This window comes from Natrix helvetica (assembly GCF_964273705.1).
Source record: "Natrix helvetica genome assembly, chromosome: 4".
Taxonomy (NCBI): domain Eukaryota; kingdom Metazoa; phylum Chordata; class Lepidosauria; order Squamata; family Natricidae; genus Natrix; species Natrix helvetica.
This window is the reverse complement of record NC_138550.1, coordinates 63,493,252-63,512,511: the sequence shown is the minus strand read 5'-3', so window position 1 is coordinate 63,512,511 and position 19,260 is coordinate 63,493,252. Positions and strand designations below refer to the sequence as shown.

Sequence of the window (19,260 nt, the reverse complement as noted above, 5' to 3'; positions counted from 1 at the left end):
CAACATGCCTATCCTTACACAAAATTACTAATATTTTCATGATATTTTGTAAGGGAAGGCTGACATCAGCCTTGAAAGTCTCATATTCTGTTCCAAAGAAAAGAATTTCAAAAATGCCCTTCAATCCTCAGGGAACCACATTAATCATTAATAACCAGTAGCCACATTGTTACAACCCCAACAAAAAAAAATGTACAGATGACCAATTTACAGATTGCCATAATATAACTAATGCAGCAACTGGGACAGAATTTTCCTCAACTAATAAAAGGCAAGCATACTTATTTTTACTGTTGTCATTGTTAATTCAATTCAATTCAATTTATTAGCGTTTATAGACCGCCCCCTCTCCCGAAAGGGACTCGGGGCGGTGTACAGTCCATGTCAAAGAACAAAATTAAAACAATTAAAATTACTAAATGGACAATATATATATATACAAATATAAAATAGATGGATAAGAGGAGGATAAAAGATGTGCAGGACTGTATTGCTAATAAATAATTAAAATAAACAGACATTAAAATCCCAATACCCAATAAAATTAAGTCTACAGAATAATCCCCTTAAAAACCAGTAAAAATATAAATGCCAGGAGATAGGCATTGAAATTATGCCAGGTTAATTTGGATGGTGGAACTTTATGTTCTTGTAGATTCTGGGGCAACTGCTAACTTCATAGACATATAAATGTGATAGAAGCTAAAATTGCTGACCTAATCCCTATAAAGCTCAATGATTCTTATAATTATGTATGGTAGCCAATGGTATTTAGCATACCATCTGGTTGTTTCTAGTCCATGGCAACTAGAAGCTTAGCCTTGAGTAAGGTATTGGTGACCTGTAACAACTGTACAACAACTGTAGTCAACAACAAAGTAAGAGAACCAGTTGCCAGAATCAAAGTCTAAGCATTCAAAGCAAGGTTGTATTGTACACGGAGTAAAGACTGTTGGAATTAATATCAGATTTTGTTGTTTACAATTAAAACAGAGTTAATCCAAATAACAAGAATCAAGAAGCTCAGATTAATAATATTAGAAAAAAGGAATGAATGGAATGAATCAACCAACTGTAATGGGAATCTCTGAATTTTGTTGCAACCCAATAAACATTAAAAACATGTTCTTAAATATATACTGTATAGTTTTAAGACAGCTATAGCATTATCTGTACTGTAATTTTTTAAAAACTTTCCTTACCATCAATAATTGGAATTTCATCATGAATTGGAGATGACATGCTCCGAGAAAGAGTTAACATTGTAGTATCTTGGAGTATTTGTGAAGCAGTTGTCCCAGGAACCACACCAGTTAATAACACTTCTAACTTTTCCTCCAATCTACTGCAGGCACGGCAGCATACAACAGCTAGGAAAAATGTGTGAGATATTTTTTAATTTTCATAACTTCATCTGAGAGCATATTATACATGAAGAACCATTGTAATATGTAGAAGACGCTTGTTAAAAAAGCAGTCAGCATCTTAATTTGAAGGATATGTTTCTCATACTTGACAAGCAGAGTATTATGACAATATTTATTACAACACTGACACAACTCTGAAATATATACCAAAATAACTTTTTATTCATTTATGTAAAAAAAAAATCTTGGCCTTCTTTCATCTTAGTCTGGAGCTACAAACTGCTTTTCAGTTCCTGCCTATTAGTATGTAGAGATATTGTCTATATAAGATACATATTTATCCATCCACATTAGGCTATTTAGTGCAGATTTTATTCCAAGCAGAGTCTGTGACTCTCAGATGTAGTTCAGGGGGCATCTGAATCTCCTATTATCCAGTAAAGTTTTAGAGCTCCAATAAGCTATGAAACACTTATTTAATTAAAAATGAAGATACAGAAGAAAGGCCTGATCCCAATGTAATCAAACTGCATATAGCCTTTCAAACACTACAATAATCCAGGTAAGAGTGAATATAGAAGTTTAAAAGGCTTCAGCTTTGCACATAATTAAAATAGCTCCTTCTGCAAATCCCAGTCCTTAAGAGACTATGAATCAGATGCATTTAAAATAAGTACAACTTAACACATTTTATGCCAAAGCAATAGAGGGAACAAGAAAAAAATGAAGAAGACCAAGAAAACCAAATAATACTATGCAGACTCTATATGGGCAGAGAGTGCTTTGAAGAGTAAAATAGCACTAAGAATAGTAATTAATGCCTCTATATAAGAAGTGGTATTAAACCAGTTCACACTGGTTCACGCAAACCAGTAGTGGAAATTTGGCCTGGGTCACTGAACTGGTAGCAACTGCTGGCTTACCACGCCCCCGAACCGGTCACCCAGTCACCACTCACTCACCCCAACTGCCTGCTTAACACTCGCTCAATGCCTGCTTAACACTTGCTCACCTCACCTGCTTGATGCTCGCTCAATGCTCACTCACCCCGCCCACCTGCCTGACGCTTGCCCCGCCCATCTCAGCCCTATATATGTTGCCTTCACTTCACCACGCAGCCCAGCTACCAGCATCACCAGTTGCCTCCGCACCTCAGCTCACCAAAGGTAAGTAAGCATACCGCCCACTTGTCCTTTGCCTTGGGTTGCGGGCTGGGGCCTCAGGGATGCACCATTCCCCAAGGCCTGGGAGCTGCCTGCCTCAGCTGGGTCAGGGAATGCGCCATTCCCTGGCTCTGGACTTGCCCCCAAGCAGTGCCCACTCGCCATCACCTCAGCCAGGTCGGGGAATGCACCATTCCGATTGAGGCTGCAAAAGCAGCAGGAGGCCCCACGTGCCTGCTTCAAGAACAGTCTTACCTCAATTGGTTGCCAAGAGCTTGGCCTCGATTGAGGCTCCCTGATTAGGAGCCCACAGCCAGGCATTTGAGAGGGACCTGGGGGGGAAAGCCCCTTTACGCAACCCAACCTCTCTTTCAGGTGGGCAGGAAGCCCCCTCCTATGATGCAGCTGTCTGGTTGAGAATCGTCCGCTTCGTCTCCCTCTGGGTGAAAAGTGTGTGGCAGTTCAAGAGATCAAATATCTCTCTGTGTGTGAGAGAGACACACACAGAGAGAAAGAGAAATGGTGGAAGGGAACCGGATAAGAGGACCAAGCCTCCCCTGCTTGGAAGCAATGTGCAGCCTCTCACAGTAATGAGAATTGCCTGCAATTGTTACTGTGAGAGACTGCACGTTGCGAAGAAGAACGAAAAATGAAGCAAGGTGGTGGTGGGTGGAGAATGAAGTAAGGAAAAGGGTTTTTTTTTCCTGCAGCCTGTCCTTTATACAATACAATACAATAGCAGAGTTGGAATGGACCTTGGAGGTCTTCTAGTCCAGCCCCCTTAGGCAGGAAACCCTACACCATTTCAGACAAATGGCTATCCAACATCTTCTTAAAGACTTCCAGGGTTAGGGCATTCACAATTTCTGGAGGCAAGCTGTTCCACTGATTAATTGTTCTAACTGTCAGGAAATTTCTCCTCAGTTCTAAGTTGTTTCTCTCCTTGATTAGTTTCCACCCATTGCTTCTTGTTCTGCCCTCAGGTGCTTTGGAGAATAGTTTGATTCCCTCTTCTTTGTGATAAACCCCTGAGATATTGGAACACTGCTATCATGTCTCCCCTAGTCCTTCTTTTCATTAAACTAGACATACCCAGTTCCTTTGTTTGGGATCACCCCGCACTGGCTTACCTGAAGTCCCTTCAGCCAGGCCATCCATGCCAAACTCTCTCACACATATCTCAGGCAGCTACATCCCTTCACTAACCTGCTTTCCAGCTCTGTTCTGTGCTGCACATTCAGGACAAGGAAAGTAGTCTTTGGGACTATGATTTTTAAAAAAATACCAGTAGTTCAGACCTTCCAACTTCTCATGAAAAAAAATGTCGCTATGTTGGAAGATTTTTTTACTGTAGTCCCAAAGACTACTTTTCTTGCCTGCACATGATGGTGGAGAATGAAGCTGGAAAATAAGTTAGTGAAGGGATGTTTGGCCACCTTGGGAGGGTTGGGAGGTGAGAGACCTGTTTGTGTGTGAGAGAGAGCATTTTTTTGGGGGGGGGGGGCGGGCTGCGATCCCAAGTGCAATTCCCATTGACTTTCTTGCCAAAAAGATCACAGAAGGTGATCACATGATGCTGGAACATTGCAACTGTCATAAATGCATGCCAGTTTCTAATTTTGTCTGAATTTTGATCACATGACCATGTGGATGTTGCAATGGACATAAGTATGAAAGATGGTCATAAGTAATTTTTTTCAGTGTTGTTCTAATTTTGAATGGTCACTAAATGAATGGTTACAAATCCAGGACTACCTGTAGTCTATGTCAATTTATTCCTGCTGTGTTCTGTGAAACTTGTTATTTAGCTAGTATATGTATTAGGATCAGGGAGATTGGTTAGCAGCTAGCAAATATTCTAGCTTTTCTTAATGAAATCTGCCTACTATATCTTTACATCTGTAGGTCTGGTTTTAAGATTGTGTTCATATAAAGCGAATAATTCAAAATTAAATTTTTATTGATAAATTGCTGTCTCATCTCTTCATCTTGACACTGGATATGGGACCTGCAGCAAAAAGAAGGCTGGGGAATTCTGGAGGTTGAAGTTCAAACAGACAGCCCTCAATTTAACAACCATTCCTTCCACCCTCTGTTCCCACCTTCAATTTCATGAGGCCAATAGCTTTATTCTGGAAATTACATGTTCAGAAGGAAGCAGAATCCAGTAGGCCCCTTGAAATTAACAGGATTAACTTCTGCATATACAGGTAGTCTTCAATTTACAACAGTTCATTTAGTGACCATTTGAAGTTACAATGGCACTAAAATTACAGTCATTGCAGCATCCTCATGGTCCAGAGCAGTGGTGGGTTCCTACCGGATCGCACCGGATCGCGCGATCCGGTTGGAGAATGAACCCGGAAGTGATTTCCTGCCCCGCCCCCTTGGCGTTTTTTGCATCGGGGCTGACTCCCCGCCACCATCCTGCCCGATGATTCCGGGGGCCATCCAGGAAGACGAGGAACGCAAGGGGGGGACGAGGAACGCAAGGGGGGCCCCTGCCCCCCCCCCACTGATGGCCGAATCTCAACGCGTTCCTCCTCTCAAAGATCTTTTGGGAAGGGATAGAACTGCGAGGGGGAAAAGCCTCCCACTGAAAACAGCGCTGAGTGAGGTGGGGAATCCTTCCGTTCCTCCTCTCAAAGATCTTTTGGGAAGGGATAGAACTGCGAGGGGGAAAAGCCTCCCATTGAAAACAGCGCTGAGTGAGGTGGGGAATCCTTCCGTTCCCCTCTCAAAGATCTTTTGGGAAGGGATAGAACTGCGAGGGGGAAAAGCCTCCCATTGAAAACAGCGCTGAGTGAGGTGGGGAACCCTTCCGTTCCTCCTCTCAAAGATCTTTTGGGAAGGGATAGAACTGCGAGGGGGAAAAGCCTCCCATTGAAAACAGCGCTGAGTGAGGTGGGGAATCCTTCCGTTCCTCCTCTCAAAGATCTTTTGGGAAGGGATAGAACTGCGAGGGGGAAAAGCCTCCCATTGAAAACAGCGCTGAGTGAGGTGGGGAATCCTTCCGTTCCTCCTCTCAAAGATCTTTTGGGAAGGGATAGAACTGCGAGGGGGAAAAGCCTCCCATTGAAAACAGCGCTGAGTGAGGTGGGGAATCCTTCCGTTCCTCCTCTCAAAGATCTTTTGGGAAGGGATAGAACTGCGAGGGGGAAAAGCCTCCCATTGAAAACAGCGCTGAGTGAGGTGGGGAATCCTTCCGTTCCTCCTCTCAAAGATCTTTTGGGAAGGGATAGAACTGCAAGGGGGAAAAGCCTCCCATTGAAAACAGCGCTGAGTGAGGTGGGGAATCTGAAAAACTGGTGGGAACAGTGCAGAGGAAAAGGAGGAGGAAGGAAAGGGGGGAGAGAAACGGGGGGGGAGGAAGAGAGAGAGAGAAAGAGTGACACCCAAAGGGGGGAAGTTGGGAGAAAGACCTCCCTCTAAATACTGATGCCCTCTGCTTTTGGGGGGGAAAGGAGAGGAGGGTCCTTGGTGAACCTCTACCCCCTATTCCCCCTATCCCAGTTAAGCCAGCTAGGTTTGGGACCCAGCCTTTCTAACTTCATTTGGGATCTTCTAACATCCCACTCCCACCCGGTCACAAGGCCAGCAAGCCACTCCCACCCGGTCACATGGCTGGCAAGCCACTCCCACCCGGTCACATGGCTGGCAAGCCACTCCCACCCGGTCACATGGCTGGCAAGCCACTCCCACAAAGCAGGCCACACCCACAGAGTAGGTTCCAAAAATTTTTGAAACCCACCACTGGTCCAGAGATGGTATTCAGCAGGTTCTGCCCAGTTCTGGAGAACAGGTAGCAGAAATTTTGAGTAGTTCAGAGAACCAGTAAATACCACCTCTGACTGGCCCCACCCTCATCTATTCTCTGCCTCCTAAATCCCAGCTGATCAGGAGGAAATGGGGATTTTCCAGTAGCCTTCCCCTAAAGTGGGGAGGGAATGGAGATTTTACAGTATTTCCCCAGCCACACCCTCCAAACCACACCCACCAAGTTATGGCATGCCCACCAAGCCACACCCACAGAACCGTTAGTAAAAAAAAATTGAATCCCACCACTGTCATGGTCTCATGATCAAAATTCAGATGCTTGTCAACTGGTTCATATTTATGACAGTTGCAATATCTTGGGATCATGTGATGACCTTCTGAATTCACTTAACAACTGTGTTATTAACTTAACAACTGCAGTTAGTTACTTAACAACTGTGGCAAGAAACCTTTTCGGCACTGAGTGCTGAAACAGGAGCACGTACATGATTGGGGGAGGGCGAGCTCCATAAACCAAAAGAGCAGCTCCCCAGCGCGTGCACGGGAACACCGGAAACTGGAAGAACAGTTCCCTGGCGTGCATGTGCGCCAGGAAGCTAAGCTTCCGGTTTCCAGCGTGCTCGTGTGAGCCGGTCACCTGGTCTTCCAATTTCTGGTGCGATGCTCACACAAAGACCAGCTGGCCAGTACGCATGTGTGTCCGGAAACTGGGAGTTCAGCTTCCTGGCAAGGGCATGTGTGCCACAGAGCTGCTCTTCTGGTTTCTGGGAATATTGGAAATTGCTATGATGTGACCACAGCACACTGCTATTATGTGACCACAGCACACACTGTTATAATCATGAGCTATATACTGAGTGACTATGGGGATGCTGCAATGAACAGAATTCCAAAGTCTGATTGTAAGTACCATTTGTTTAGTGCTCTGGTAACTTTGAACAGTCACTGAATGAAATAACTATTTATGGTTAAACTAGCAATGAGAGCATTGTTTCAATGTGGCATTCATCTAAGTTTCACTATCAGATTGCAAATGATGGAGAGAGGAAAAATGATATTTAACATTTAAGAGTCTTTTAAAAAAATAGAAATGGGCCAAGAATTGACAATCTCTATTAAAGTTCAGATGATTAGGGATACCTCAATGTCGAAAAACACAGTGAATAACCAGATGGACTATCTCGGAAGTAGAGGAAAGGTCAAAAATATTATTCTCCTGATATGTCAAATGTATTCTATTTAATACATCAGCTCAGGTTCTATGTGCAAAATTGCTTAGTCAGAAAAGTTTTTCTTGTGCTCCAGTGGTTTCACAAACTGAACCTGGGAGAGTAAAATGTTTAGGTCACCAAACAGGGACCATAAGGAACAAAGGGTTTAGGTTTGCATGATAGAAAATCGCCTGTTCATTTCCATAGTCCTGTGGTTACTTCTAATTAATTTTGGAGTGGCTTTTACTTATGAGCCTTCTGAGATTGGGACTCTCATTTCCTGAAGACCTAGTTCTTTAAGATTTGCATTTATATTCAAACACCGAAGCATTGATGTTTCCATTGAATTCCTTAGTTAAATGACTTATCCTATATTTCATCATATAGATCCTCTTTACATTGGTCAACTATGAATAATTACATCCTTATCCAACAACTGAAAGTTAGTCATATACTGCATATTCAACTTGTAAATGTCACATCTTATTGGCTATTACCCATTTGGCAGAGATATCAAAGATAGCTTTTAGCCTTGCTATGAAGTTAGCATGCATATCTAAATGTTTCTGTTGCAAAAAAGTATCATATTGCAGACCCTCTCATAAAAATCCTACATGGTATCTACCAATAAAACTTTAATGTGAGATTACTTCCTTTGCTTCTGCCCTTGCCTGATCTACCATGTTTCCCCAAAAATAAGACAGGATCTTATTTTCTTTTGACCCTGGAAATAAACACATTTTCGGGGAGGTCTTATTATTTTTGAGGTGCAGGAAGCACCGAACATGGTCACCTCATGGTAACTGCTGTGTTGCAATATTTTTGGGGAGGGCTTATTTTTTGGGGATGGCTTATTTTAGCGCATGCATTCAAAAGTCCAATTGGGCTTATTATCCGTGGAGGTCTTATTTTCAGGAAAACAGGGTAATTATCACAGAGTGCCAGAATTTTGGATTCTTCCCTTTTGCCTTACAAATTTCGGTAATAGCTGCAAAAAAAGTTTCAGTTGCATAATTAGCTTAAAGCCAATCACAAAATTATCATACAAATTGATTTTTTATAAAATGAGCCCCCCCCATTTAAATCTTAAAGTTAAAATGGGATGTAATACCAATAATCTTAAGCAATTAATGACTGCTATACAGCATATCAAACAACACCTTCGGTATTCTTGGCTCAGCTTTTTCATATTAAGATAGAATTGATTTAATGGATTTAATGAGATGGCAGCGATGATCCAAGATAATGTTGGCTATGCTTCAAGTCTCTCATGACATAAAAGTTAGTAAATTAAAAATTCCAATGACTGTTATGCATGGGGCATTCTTAATGCATAATCGTGGCTTGGCAAATTATAAATTCTCAAATTCTCATATTTAAATTCAAAATAGAGAATAAATAACCTTCTGTATCTACTTGCTAGCTTCCATCAGTCTCTATCCTTGCATACTGTTATTTCACCTACTGTAAATGTGAGAGAGAGAAGTTTTTCTTCTCTGACTTAATTTTTCTTTTTTTGAAACAGTAAATGCCAAACAGAGGGAAAGTGTATTCTGCTATTCTCCTTTCTGCATAAACTACTGTAGAACAAACTTCTGAAAAAGTAGTAGATGCAGTGATAGTTGGAGAGAGTTCCATCTGTATGGAATTACTTTGGCAATCCTGAGCTATCTTTCAGTTTTCCAGGACAATAGCAGTTTTTCAAGCCCTATTACATATCAAATGGGATATGCATGTTGTACACTAATACACATTTCTTTACTATACCACAAGAAGAAGGAACTGATTGATTATAATAGCAATTATAATGTACTTGGTCATTTGAATATTTGTACTAAGTTCTCTTTATCTACTATTCCATTTATTTTAGTTTGGATCATAGCTGGGGACTATTCTTTTCATTTTCTTCTACTCAATTTAAATTGTTCATTGACACCTGGAGCTGATTCATTGGGCAGAGCTTCAGGAATTCCATAAATTGGGTAGATCCAACGGAGTCCTTTAAGTTCTTCATCCTTTATTATTACAGTTTGGCTGAGGAATATAAGCAAGTTAAATATTAATATTATCATTGTAAAAGAAAAATCTAGTACAATCATTACTTTGTGGCCTTATCTATCCATTTAAAACTTGTTTGAAATTTCTTGTATCAGTAATATATCTGATACAAAACCTAAATTAAAAATCTACTTCTTACAAAATAATACCATATACTAGGACTGATTCCATTTCATAATATATGCCATCCACCAAGCAATTAAAGTGGCTTTAGTACAAAAAACTGATGTAACATCAAAATAGAAAAGAAATAACAACACATGTGTTGATGACATACCTCATTATAGCCTCTTTTATAGCTAGTGATATTACATTATTTATAACAGAGACATTGACTCCCTCAATTAACCATTAGATCAGGCATGCTTTAATTTGCTTAAATCAGCAAAGATGGCAATTTAGCTCATCTTATATAACTATCATTCCATTGAGTTTAGTAGTTGAAAACTATCCATACTCTCTTGGATAGCTGACAATGAAAGAGTTGTCTGATAATATAACCAAAGATGGCTTTGTCATACTTATACAGTCTAATAATTTTAGGCAGTACAGAATTATCTGGAGTTTTTAAGTATGAAATTCTTAAGATGTCCTATTTTTGTTCAAACTTAATAAGTGTGAAATATTCTATATTAATTATTATGTAATTATATAAATTATTAAATTTATCAACATAATGATTTATGTTAACAAATCATGTTAATAAATTAATTCACATAATGATTTCAAATTTAAATCAACATTAGTTATGGATAACTAATGTTTAAGGTACTTACCTGTTTATCGCTTCCCTTAATTCAAATGTGTCATCATAAGTCCAGTTTTCTTCATGTACCTTCTTAACTTCAATAACAAGAAAAGTTTCATAGAGTTTCATAGAAAGAGGGGCAAATAATATAGGAATATCAAGCTTGCTTTTTTGAGGTAAAATTATTCCTAAAAAGCAGAAAATTAAATAGTATAAATAATTAGTTTGCTATTTACTCTAAATTATATATTTTAAAAATATGCAGCATAAAAGGAAACACAATTGTTTATAAAGAACCTCTTTTCCACCAAAAAAAAATCCACTATCATATATAAATAACATTAAAACTGTTATTTCTCAGAAACAGGTAACCAGCTTACCACAAATGTTTGATATCTAAATAATGGCACTATGAGAACAGTGGTTACCTAATCTACACATTGCTTCTTTAAATTCACCCTTATATAATACAACCCTGAGATTATTTCTCTCTCTTTTATGTTAACTTATACAAAATATGTTACTATCTCTATTCCTAATGGACAGTCTTTAGCCTTCCAAGGGATTTACCATCCTGAAATGGTGAAATGATCCTTAGCTCCAGGACCTTGAGACCAATTCAGGCAGAAAAATAAGCTATTTAAAGCTGGATAGAGACAGGGAAGCTAAGAATGATCCACAATAGGGATAAGGGGATAAGCCTCCACAGTCCACACATCCCGTTTTCAGTCCATATCACTGCTGATCACCACCGCCTATCGCCACCTATTGCCGGCAGCACTGATCACTGCCATCATTCACCACCAATCACTACTGCTGCCATTCGGCAGTGATAGGCGACAATGATCTGAAAATGGGGGGGGGGCGCAGAGGTGGCCAAAAGATGGGGGCCAGTAGGTGGGTGGGGCTTTGGCAACATTTGTTCTATAAGGCGCATAGACATTTCCACCAACTTTATTTGGTGGGGAAGTGTGTCTTATAGTGCGAAAAATATCGTAATTACAATGTGTAGCAACTGTTTCCTCAACAATTTTCAAGAAATGCTAAATGCAACATCAAGAAAGAATGTAAAACTACTATAATGTAATCAGAATATAAAAATAAAAAAACTGGAGGAATCTGGAATTACAGTTTGATTTGAATTGGATAAACACGAGAGATATATAATAAGAGTTTTCTCAAAAAAACCTCTTACTAATACCTAATTTGATATGCAAAAGATAGACTCCGAATATATCAGCATTGTACCATAGTATATTGTAGTTCAATATATTTCATTTATGTGAAAGAGAACTTTATGAGCTATGGGAAGAGATAAGAGAAATCCTTATAACTAAAGCAGTAAAATACAAAAAAGTAAAAGATCTAAGTAACATTCAGAGCATGCTATTATGATAGTTTATTTTAAAATATAACACAACCACACAGAAAATTTAGACTTAAGCTAAAATACTTAGAAATCCATTAGAGACAAAAGTGGAAGACAGAAAACTATACTGAAATCCTTTACAAACAGGATTATAGAAATACAAAAACATTAGCAGAGGGAAAATACGTTCAGATCCTATTCCACTAGATACAAGGATATGATAGTCAATAGTTTCAAATAGGATATATACCATGATGTGTGAAGTAGAAAGTCTACAAACCCCTGTTAAAATCCCAGATTTTTGAGATGTAAAAAAAATCAGATTAAGATAAATCACGTCAGAATTTTTCCCATATTTATTATAATATATAAGACTGAAGACCAAACTTAAAACTTAAAAACTTACAATAATACAATTGCATAAGTATGAATATGCTAAAACTAATATTTTATTGATTTTATGATAGCTGTCAACTGTCTGTTCACATTCCATGCAGAGTATACTTTCTCTTGAGAGCAAACAACACCATTTCATTTTTAATAGATGCTAGGCAGTGTGCTCACTGTAAAGACATGACAACAAAGGTTATCTTAACCATTCCCACAAAACAGGCCACACCTACAGAAGAGGTTCTAAAAATTTTTGAAACCCACCACTGCCCCAGAGTCATAGTGAATACTATCGCAGAGGGACTAGAGGGAGAAGCAAAGGAATGGCTAGCAGCCCTCCACAAGAGGAGAGCCCCCCAACTGCAAGGCGTAGATGACTTCCTACAACTGCTAGAGGCCAGATTTGAGGAGGTGGAGAAGGACCTGTATGCAGAAGATGAGCTCAGCAACCTAAAGCAAAGGGGCCGCCCCAACAAAGAGCACATCCGCGAATTTAGGAGAGTCATTGGAAGGCTACCCACTTTACCAGAGCGTCTGTTAGTGTATTTTTTCAGAACAAGTCTGGACCAGCAGATTGCCCAAGTAACTGCCTACCACGACATTCCAAACCAACTCTCTGAGTGGTTCCGAGTAGCAATAAAAGTCGACAGCGGGCTGCATGCCAATGACATGAGAAAGCAACTGGACCCAAAAGAGAGAGGTCAACCTGACCTGAAACCACCTAGCTGACGGGGAACCACAGCACCACAGCGGGCCCTGAGACCAGCCCTCCCTCGAAGTCCGCTGAAATGCTACAGATGCAAGGGGATGGGCCATGTGGCATCCGTGTGCACGAAACCAACCCTGATGCTGAGGCCAGAGCTACTACCCAGGGCACGAGAGGAACGCAGTCACAAACGGGCTACTCACGCATCCAGGAAAGCTTTCCAGGCTGCAGAGGTCCCTCCGCAACCAGATGAAGGGGGAGAAGCCCAAGGCAACAATGACCAGTCACCAGAATCCTACAACAGTGACGACGAGGGCGAAAATGACCCAATGGTGAGAGGACCAATTCACCCTTTCCTTTTTCCAATGTGCCTCACAGCCCCAAAGACAGGAAGCCAGGGGGATTTTCAAGCCCTAATGGACTCAGGCTGTACTAGGTGCTTGATCAACCTGATCACAGTCCTGAAACTGGGGATCAGAGCAAAAAGACTGGCCCACCCAATCCGGTTCGAACAGGTCGATGGGTCCCTAATGGGGGGAGCCTATGCCACGCACCTGACCGAACCAGTGAGACTAGAGCTAGTAGATCACTGGGAAGTAATTCGATTCATAATAACCCCCAAAATGACAGATGCAGTCATACTGGGACTCTCCTGGCTAGACAAATGGGGACCAACCATCTGGTGGCAAGGAGGTGCCTGCAGGCTTAGGATAGAAAAAGGGCCCCAACCCCTTTTCCACCAGCAAGCAGAAATGCCACCCAAGCAGGGAACCCCCCAAAAGAGCACACCAGAACATCTGGGAGCCACATCCGATGAAACCCGAGACCAAACAGATCTCAGGGGAATATCAGGACCTCGCAGAAGTATTCAGAGAGACAGAATGCAACATTCTGCCCCACCACCACCATGAGGCAGATTGTGCGATTGAAATCATCCCCGGGGCAAAACTACCCAAAACCAAGCTGTACGCCATGATGCCCTGGGAAATGCAAGAAATGCGCAAATACATAGACAAAAACCTAGCACGATGGTTCATCGAGCCAGCCAAGCCACGGATTGGCCAGTCCTCTTCAAAGAGAAAAAAGATGGAACTATGAGATTGTGTGTGGACTTTCAAGGGATAAATGCGATGTGCGTACACAACCTATATGCCCTCCCCCTCATGAAAGATATGCTATCCCACTTGGCCAAGGGAAAAGTCTTCACCAAATTAGACCTTAGAGAGGCATATTACCGAATACGGATTAGGGAAGGAGATGAGTGGAAAACAACGTTCAACTGCCCCCTAGGGAGCTTCCAATTCAAAGTGATGCTTTTAGGGCTACAGGGAGCCCCAGCAGTGTTCATGCAGTTTATTAACGAGCTGGTTGACATCCTCATCTACACTGAGACCATGGATGACCACATACCCCTGGTCTGCCAAGTACTGAAAAAACTTCTGACAGCCAACCTGTACGTCAAGCTATCAAAATGTGAATTCCACCATGAGCAACTAGACTACCTAGGCTACCGAGTGTCAAATGATGGAATAGAGATGGACCCAGCCAAAGTAAAAGCCATCCTAAACTGGCAACCCCTCGCACCTGCAGACAGCTACAAAGCTTCCTAGGGTTCGCAAACTTTTATAGGCAATTCATCCCCTCATTTGCTAAGATCACCAAACCCCTGACAGATCTCCTGAAGACATGGAGCCCAGGAATAAAACCTCATCTGGGACAACCTCTACAGTGGGACCTAAGCTGCCAAAAGGCAATCGAGACACTAAAAGAAATATTTGCAAAGGAACCACTGCTGAAGCATCCTGATCCCGAGAAACCCTTCATGATCCAAGCAGATGCCAGCAACATGGCAGTGGGAGCAGTGCTACTCCAAAAAAACAACCAAGGAAACCTACAATCCTGCGCCTACACCTCCCGCAAGCTCAAAGACACAGAGAGACGATGGGCTGTATGGGAAAAGGAGGCTCTCGCAGTGAGATGGGCACTGCTAACCTGGAGACACCTGTTGGAAGGGGGGCAGAAACCGTTCGAAGTCTGGACTGACCATAAGAATCTGGAGGCTCTTAGTATCCCACAGAAACTATCACCCAAGCAAGTCTGATGGGCTCAATATTTCAACTGCTTCAACTTCGTACTAAAACACATTCCAGAGCAGAGGAACTTTCTAGCTGATGCCCTCTCCCGCATGCCCCAGTACAAATGCGAACGGGAGCAGGTGGTGGAAGCCATCATTCCCTCTACACAAATAGCTGCCCAAATGACCACCAGATGACAACGCCATGACCGGCACAACCAACCAGCAGGCGACCTAGCCACGAGACTCAAAACTCAACTGCTAGCAGATCCTTGGTTCCAAAACAACGAACACATCTTTACAAAAAGAGATGAACTTGCATGGAAGGGGATGAAACTCTATGTCCCAGAATCCCTATGGACCCTAATTCTCCAGAGGAGCCATGATGCCAAACCAGCAGGCCACTTTGGATTACTAAAGACGTTACACTTAGCCCGGGGCAGTTCTGGTGGCCCAAAATAAAGAAAGATGTGGACAGTTACGTGAAAAGTTGCACCATCTGCGCCACAATAAAGAGACGACCAGGAAAAAACCCCAGATTGCTGCAGCCAGTAGCAAAGCCAACGAGGCCATGGGAGAAGATCGCAATGGACTTTATAGTAGAGCTGCCAAAAAGTGGGGGAAACGTGGTGATTTGGACTGTAATAGACCTGCTTTCCAAACAGGCGCACTTCATATCCTGCAGCAGACTACCCTCAGCTCACCCGCTGGCCAAACTGTTCCTGAAGGACATCTACCATCTGCATGGAGTACCTCGAAGAATTATCTCAGACAGAGGGGTCCAGTTCACGGCTAAGTTCTGGAGGGAGTTCCTGCAGTCCATTGGGTCATCCCAGGACCTTAGCTCAGTATTTCACCCAAACACCAATGGGGGGACAGAGAGACTGAATGCTACGGTGGAACAGTACCTTAGGTGCTACATGAACTATCAGCAGTCCAATTGGGCAGACCTTCTGACCTTCGCTGAGGTTGCATACAATAATGCTGTTCACAGCAGCACGGGACTAACACCGTTCAAAATAGAGAGTGGCATGGACTTTGTCCCAATGCCTGAGTATCGAAGGGATTCCCCTTCCTAAATCAGCTTGACTGACTGGATGTCAATGCTAAAAGCAGCCGGGGATAACGTGAAAAAAGCACTAGCTAAAGAAGCACAAACCTATAAGAAACAGGCAGATAAACACCGAGCTCCGCAACAACCATTTCTGGTGGGAGAGAAGGTTTACCTCTCCACAAAATATTTGAGGTTAAGACTCCCTAGCAAGAAACTGGGACCAAAGTTTGTGGGACCATTCCCCATAGTAAAGGTCATCAATCCAGTCTCAGTGCAACTGAAACTGCCCCTGGGAGGATACACCCAGTATTCCATAGTAGCCTCTTAAAACCCGTGGTCGGATCCACTCTGAGACCACTACCTCAGGAGCCTCCAGGCCCTGTGGTCATAGGGGGCCAAACCCATTATGAGATGCAACACATCCTTGATTCGAGGTGGCACAGGAGACAACTCCAGTACTTAATTAAATGGAAGGGCTATCCCTTGTCAGAGGCATCTTGGGTAAAGAGTAGAAATATCCAGGCTGATCGCCTTATAGAGAGATTCCATGAAAAAATCCAAACAAGCCTGGGGGGAGGATGCAGCCTTGAATCCCATACTGGTACTCAAATTGTTTTTGCTTGCACAGATTGCCTTTGAAAAGTGAGGGGAGCCGGATGTCAACTCTCTGTGCTGACATTCCATGCCAAGCGGCAGCAGAGCCGGATCTCAGGTTACAGTAGCTGGGTTGAAATGAATGAAGCTATTGGATAACATGATTTATGACAGGCTGAAGGGAGGACAGAAACACGGGCAAAGTTAAAAAGCAGCTAAAGAAAGCAAAAAAGATGGCTGCGAATAAGAAATGCCTAATGAAGAATGCCTAATGAAGCTGTTAATAAATCACTGCTTTTTGTATTACAATATTGGGTCGCTTATTATGAAGCAGGCATCGTTAGGGTACTTTACAATAGCATTCAGGCTTTTGGCGTAGGAGCCTATAGCATGGCACATTTTGTCTTAGGAATCTTGGGAATCTTTGCCCACTCTTCTATGCAAAATCACTGTTAGATAGCACCGTCCTGTACACAGCTATCTTCAGGTCACCCCACAGATTTTCATTTGGATCCAGGTTCCGGGCTCTGGCTGATCCATTCCAAAACTTTGATTTTTTTCTGGCAAAGCCATTCTTTTGCTGATTTGGAGATAAGCTTTGGATCATTGTCATGTTGAAAGATGAAATTCCTCTTCACCTTCAGCATTTTAGCAGAAGCCTTGCCCAAAGCATTATGCTACCACCATGCTTCTATGTGGCCATAGTGTATTTTTGTTGATGTGCAGTGTTGTTTTTGTATCAAATATACTTTCTGGTATTATGAACAAAAAATTCAACCTTGGACTCAGACCATAACATATTCTCCCATATGCTTTTGTCAGACTTGATGTAGGTTTTTGAAAATTGTAGCTGGGCTTCAGTAGTGGGATTCAAACAATTTAACAACCGGTTCTCTGCCCTAACGACCAGCTGGGTAGGTGTGGCTGTGTGCCCAGACCAGGCGCTTTCTCTCGGGCCTCACGGAAGCTGAGAGCTGGGCCCAAAAGGTGACTGAGCCTAGCTGTGTCCCCCCCACTTCAATGTCCCCCTTCAGCCAAGCGTGGCGAAGCGGCCATCAGCCTAACTTTACAGCCTGTGGGGCTTGTACCACTTTGCTCACTGCAGCTACCCACGAAGATAAGGCTGATGGTGACTTGCATCCAGAGCATCCCCTCAGCCCAGGATGGAGGAAAAAGGCCCCAATCTTTACACAGGAGAAGGGCAAGGGAAGGTTTTTCTGCTCAGGAGCATCATTCGGTCACGCCCCTCACTGCCCGTCTCCACCCATACATGGCAGACTAACTCCTTACTTGCTGGGCATTAACCAAGGGGAAGCAGCCAGAGCAGGACATGGTGGTGAAGTCTTGCACAGAAACACACAATCCAGGGAGGTGAGTTGGTGACAGAAGAGGGCATATTAGCCTGGCGGTTAGGAACCGAGCCAGGGCTAGCTGTCTGTCCCCAATGGGGCACTCTCCAGCAGCGTTGGCCTTATCTTCTCAGGTCGGGTGAGTAGTGTCTGGGAGAGGAGGGGCAAGGCCAGCCAGTGGTGGGATCAGCCGATTCGCCAAACTGCAGAAAAACTGGTGCAAACCGGCTGAATCCGACCACTGCTGGGCTTGGATATTTTTGTTTTTAAGAAAAGGATTCCATCTTGCCATGCTACCCTACAGCCAAATGAAGAATATGGGAGATAGTGTTGTAATACACAATCAGTAATTGCCAGAAATTCCTGCAGCTCCTTTAAAGTTGCTATAGCCCTCTTGGACTAGTTTTCTTCCTGCTTTTTTATCAATTTTGGAGGGACATTCAGTTCTTTTTAACTCTGCAGTTGACAGTGAAGAAGTGAGTAACTAAAGAGATTTCATTTTGATGAAAAATAAAGCTATTTATATGGTAAACAAGGTAAGAATACTGTAGTTATAGAAAATAGTTAAAGTGTTTACATAACTTCAAATAATGAGATTGCACATGGTTTTTATTGTGGATTATAAGAATCAATAAGGACTACTGTGGATAGTGAGAAGAATTGATCAATCAGTCTTAGTAATTTTTTGGGTCATTGATCAGCAAGGAAAAACTCACATATTTTTGGTATATGATCAGAGTGGATGATGGGCTAAAAAAATGCTTGGCAAAGATGAAGAAAGTAGAAGAGAGAAAAGAAATACTGTATGAGGTGGATGGATGAGATCAAAATTATTTCTGGAATGTACTTGGAACAGTTACAGAATCAACCGAGATAGGAGTATTAGCTGAAGTAGCAACCAGGAAAAAAAACTTACCATAAAAAACCCATACCATTCATTATGGTTCATCATGATGCTTTAGATACCAAAGCTGACATTAGAGACATCAATAAGCACTAACAGCAATAAGGTGTTTAAGCAGCTTGCAAGATGACCACCATATGAAAAGTTGGAGATTCACTACATTTGGTTGTAATAGCGTTAAAATAAATACATATAAAAATACATATTTTTTTTGTATTGCCTGACTTCAAATAATTTTTGGTTGTTTCTGGGGGGCGGTGGGGGGGACCCAGAACCATACAACTTAAAAAATGTGGCAGTAAAATAAGGTAACCCAGAAAGCAAACAGGGGAAAATACGCACCCACTTCTCAGAAGAGGTAAACCCCTCTTAGAAAAATCATGGATAAAAAGTGACATTTTAAGGCCCTCAAAACTCCACCAGGGGAAGGCCACTTGGATCTCTGACTATAACCTTGTTGCAGGTGGTGGCCACTGCAGTGAGCTTCCCCCAACAT

General features: G+C 42.2%; 1 protein-coding gene across 1 annotated transcript in view; it reads right to left on the bottom strand.

The window, feature by feature from the left end:
* Nucleotides 1-19,260, bottom strand: part of CFAP47 (cilia and flagella associated protein 47) — a 390,847-nt gene that overhangs the window by 56,269 nt on the left and 315,318 nt on the right. Inside the window, exons 58-60 of the mRNA XM_081950234.1 lie at nucleotides 10,353-10,512; nucleotides 9,455-9,552; nucleotides 1,203-1,370 (exon numbers count right to left, since the gene is read on the bottom strand). Coding sequence (XP_081806360.1) covers nucleotides 1,203-1,370; nucleotides 9,455-9,552; nucleotides 10,353-10,512 — 426 coding nt within the window. The remainder of the gene's footprint in view (nucleotides 1-1,202; nucleotides 1,371-9,454; nucleotides 9,553-10,352; nucleotides 10,513-19,260) is intronic.